Raw genomic sequence first — 5000 nt, 5'->3', positions numbered from 1 at the left:
AACCTACACACACACACACACACACACACACACACACACACACACACACACACACACACACACACACACACACACACACAGACACAGACACACAGACACACATGCACATGCACAACCAGCCATACAAATGAAAGCACAAACACAATCCTAATGCATACTTGCATGTAGGCCTACTCACGATCACAGCACGCATCGATTCAGTCTGCCAATATGGTGTGTGTGCGTGTGTGTGTGTGTGTGTGTGTGTGTGTGTGTGTGTGTGTGTGTGTGTGTGTGTAGCAGAGAAGACTACTGGGTCTATGTCCAAAGTCGGGATCCCATCCAGTGTGCATGTGTGCCTGGTTTCCCAACACCGCTAGTGGCCTGTGGGCATACGTCACAGTCTTGAGTCTGGCTCCTTGTGGACGTTTTCTCCCAGGCTGCCGTCATAGCCTGTTAATCATGGACAGATGGACGTGCGGCGTGGGTGACCATCAACTTGCGCCGAGTGTTTATGACATCTGTTCATCTCATCCTTGCCCATCTCTCAGCCTCACAGATTAGCCTACTGCACTAAAAACCTCCACTAATTCCCTTTGCCCCTCCCAGATCATTTTACTATAGGCTTCTGGATCACCTAGGAAAAAAAACATTCTCAGTGTTTTATTTAGCTATTATTCTGGCATCCAATCAAAAATGATTGTTTTCATATACAGTGCCCTGCATAATAATATAATAATAATATAATATTTTCCATTTAGCTGACGCTTTTATCCAAAGCGACTTACATTGCAGTGTGTGCATACACTTTTCAGTAGATATGGTCCCAGCGACATAAGTAATGGGACAGTGAAGCATTTTCTGTTCTCTTAGCTCTACACTCCAAAAGTTTGGATTTTAGATAAAACAATTACTTTTACAATTTTAGGGTACCCAAGGGATTTTAGGCAAAAAGACCTAAAAATAAACAACAACTGAAGATGGGTGCAGTACACGCCTGGCAGAGCATCACCAGAGAATATACCCAGCGTCTGGGGGCGTCAATGGGTCACAGACTTAGAAGTTATTACATGCAAATGATGTCAACCAAATACCGGCATGAGTGCTTAATTTGGACATTTCATAAATCTGTCCCATTTCTTTTGGGTACCCTGAAATATGGGGACTATGCATAAAAGGTGGTGTAATTTCTGAATGGTAAAACCAATAAGTACACCAATACCAATACCAAATAAAAGCTGAGAATCTCTACTTGAACCTTGTAGTAAATGTTTAATTTCAAATCCAAACTTTTGGAGTGTAGAGTCAAAAGAATAAAAAAAAATCTTCACTGTCCCATTACTTACGCAGGGCACTGTAGGTTGTTTTCAAATAAAGAAAAACCTGTATTATTATGTATAAAATCATATTCAGACCAAATTCAAATAGGATTGTAGAGACTATTTTTTTTATTTTGTAAATTTCTTGTCAATATTTGCTATTAGTTTTTTATGTCCATGCACCAACCTCACCAAGTCAATTTCCTGTATGTGCAAATATACTTGGCCAAATAAAAGAATTCTGATTCTGATTCTGATTCTGATTGGGGTAAATAGCTCATATGCTACATTACACCTTTTGTCTGATCAGTTAGATGTCTCTCCTCTTACCAGTTGACACAGACACAGACACAGACACGCACACAGGCACACACACACACACACACACACACACACACACACACACACACACACACACACACACACACACACACACACAACACACACACACTTGGGGGGAAAAGGGAGATGACAGAAAGGAGCCTTTAACCTTTTGTTGTACAGTAGGGGCTGCGTATGTCATTCTCAGACTGGAGGTTGGGGAGAGTGGGAGAGAGAGGAAAGATAGAAAAGCATCTTTGTGACTCTTTCTGAGTGGCCAATTCAGTCCACTAGGGGGAGACACTGTGCCCTATGTTGTTGGTCCGGCTGGTAGTCACTACAGTACACAGCCTCAGTACCAGACTGAGTGCACTCCGTTCAGCAGCATAGAACAGGGACGGAGCAGAGAAAGAGAAGGCTGCTACATGCCGCTGCCGCCCGTGAACTAGTGGGCATTTACGCATTGGTCTGCACTGAGAAACTGGGTCTTTTTGCAACGGTTTCAAAGGAGGGATTCTAACAATGTATATTACCGGGGGCGCACTGCTGGTGCTTCTGGCAGCTCTGCAGGTAAGACCGTCTCCGCCGGAGGTGGGGTTCGCGCTGGGACGTGTGTCTATAGCGGGTATGCTCTCGGTCGGTGACGATGAAGTAGTACGCGTTGCTAGACTGCCTTTATGCCTTCCATAGACTATTGCATAGTTGTTGGACGTTGGTCTGTATGTAACACCATTGTTGGTGTTGGGCCAATAATTCACACTTTGTTGAATTGTACGTGTTTATTTAAAAAAGACATGAGGCGAGACGAGCAAGCGCTCCCGAAGCAATAAGCTACAGTAGGCAGCTGCTCTGTCCCCGGTGGTCCCCCCCCCCCTTTTTTTTCTAGCCAGATGAATCGGGCTACAGCCGGACTGTGGTCGATTAATTATAACATGTTTGGGAAATAGGCTATCTTCTTTGTGCACTGAAATGTTTTTTTGTTGTTGTTGCTGTTTTGTTTGTTTATAGACGTTACCAGCCATTTCTTATGCGTCTTTACGCTTTGTGCATGTTCTCTTAATCTGCACTCGGTGTGGTTCAAGTCTAGGGAAATGTAACGGGACGGTGTCGAGACAATGTTTTATGATGTTTATGATGTTATATTTGGAACAATACCCAATACCGTTATTTTTTTAGAGACGTTACGAGGCTGAAGCTCCCGTGCAGTGAATGGGATATATATCTTATTCGGCGAATACAGTAACAATTTACAGACATTTAAGTAGCCGCCAGACAATCGCCTGTTTCCGCTCTAAATCGGCTCAGAGGAATGGTTTTAGCGATGTTAATGCACACACACGCACGCACACACACACACACACACACACACACACACACACACACACACACACACACACACACACAGCGATATTGTCCGTTGGCTACATCTATCCTACCCTAATTTAAGATTACAGTCAAATGACCCTATGACCCGAGAGAGCAGTGGCTCGGGTCAATCTCGTGCCGAAAGCAAAACGGTGGTCTAGTTTTGACTAGACAATCAGTCAGATATATCATAATGCTGGATGGATGATGTTGAAATAGTGTGCGTATCGCCTGCTGGTCCACAAAAACACGTTGACAAATCGCCTTGCGATGATGTCAGTGCTTAAATACTCAGGGACCATACCCAATTCACCCGAGTTTGCCTCGAAAGGCAACCCCCACCTTTCCAGCCCGCTCATCGTCGACCACACGGTCGGTTTAGTTTACTTTTTTATTTGGGAACAGCCCAGACTATTTTGCATTGCGTCTTGGTCCAGGGCAATTATTGTTTATTGACGTTGTTATTATATTTATCAAGAGGGTAAAGAAAGAGGGTAGGAGGACGGAGGAGAGCTAGAACAGCATGTTATTTAGGAGACATTTTATGACAAAGTAGAATATGAGGACATACATGAGAGCAGAAATATGATTGTAGACTGGACTTCATGACATACATACTCATAGGAGGTGGTAACAGTAGTTAGGTTGCATAATGAATAGTCCAAGAGTAACTGATTATCTCAGTATGACACCTACACACACAGGGGAAGGGTGTTGGCCCACAACCCGATGATGTGTCAGAGAGGGTCTTGTTGTGCCATCGGCCAGGTAAACAGAGTGGCCAGGTCCAGTGTGTGTCCAGTGTTAGTTGTGGCCCGTGCTTGGTCCGGTTCGATTTAGTCTCGGTCTCTCTATCTATATGATGAAGTTTAAAACATTTAAAGTGCATTGTGCATCTACTTCCTTGTCGTAATAATCACCAATCGAGCACAACTTGATAGGTGAAAGCAAACGGTTCCATTACACAGATTTCACCCATCCAGTCATCAGATCAGTGATAAAGGATGAAGGAGGGATGCATGTGTAATAACTGCCTTCCTAACAACAACAGATGCCATTGTGCTGGGGGGAGGGGGAGGGGGGGGGGGAAGAGGTGCATTCTGTATGTTAGGGGGAACAGGCAGACTAATGTCTAGACTCTAGACGCTAATCAGCAATGCTCTTAATTGACCCAGTTATTTATAATGCAGTTAAATACAACATCTCTTTGATGATTTCTCTTCACTATGTTTAATAGCGTTGGCTGCACATTATGTTAGTTAGAGTATTTGTGGTTACTTGTTGTGGTGGGCTATTGTTATTGTATCACTATAACCTACTGTATTATTCATTGTTATTCCCATTCTAATATTCTCTGTGCTCTCCAGGTTGCTGTGCAAGGCAGAGAGACCATGAGGTTGTTGCCGAGCAGGCAGGGCTCGTTGGTGTGCACACGAGGGTTCTCTCAGGAGGAGTACAGTGTTGCCATGGAGGAGGAACTGAGGGAGGGACAGCCTATCATCAATGGTCAGTCCACACACACACACACACACACACACACACACACACACACACACACACACACACACAGGTCTGGGTGGTTAACATTACAAGCCTTTGGGTGGGGAATATTTTTGAGAGGTAATGTTTCGCTGATATGCTGTGATGTTTTGTGCACAGCTGAGGTTGGGTCAGTGTTGTAGTCAGTGGATTGGATTTGCACTATCGTGAGGAAGTCTTTACTGTCAGTGGGGGATGGGCAGAACTAGGTGAGTATTGGGCGGAGGATGAGAGGGTGTGGGGGAGGGGTGCTGAGAGCTTTTGCTAAGTCACAAGCAGTAGGTGTTCCCCCACACACTTCACATACAGTGATGAAACACATTGAGATCAATAGAATTGATCTGGCCAGCCTGTATCCATCCCCTGATCAATAGGCTGTAGAGAGACCAAGGGTGTGTGTGTGTGTGTGTGTGTGTATGTGTGTCTCTGTGTGTGTGTGTGTGTGTGTGTGTGTGTGTGTGTGTGTGTGTGCGGGTG

At 44.5% G+C, this 5000-nt stretch overlaps 1 protein-coding gene across 1 annotated transcript in view; it reads left to right on the top strand.

Moving 5' to 3' along the window:
- The first annotated feature begins 1993 nt into the window (after positions 1-1993).
- Positions 1994-5000, top strand: part of cdh2 (cadherin 2, type 1, N-cadherin (neuronal)) — a 27463-nt gene continuing 24456 nt past the window's right edge. The window contains exons 1-2 of the mRNA XM_083672058.1: positions 1994-2189; positions 4352-4490. Of these exons, the coding sequence (XP_083528184.1) occupies positions 2142-2189; positions 4352-4490 (187 nt within the window). The 5' untranslated portion in view covers positions 1994-2141. The remainder of the gene's footprint in view (positions 2190-4351; positions 4491-5000) is intronic.

This window comes from Argentina silus (assembly GCF_951799395.1).
Source record: "Argentina silus genome assembly, chromosome: 6".
Lineage (NCBI taxonomy): Eukaryota > Metazoa > Chordata > Actinopteri > Argentiniformes > Argentinidae > Argentina > Argentina silus.
Note: the sequence above shows the minus strand (reverse complement) of the source record. Positions and strands in the feature narration are given on the sequence as shown.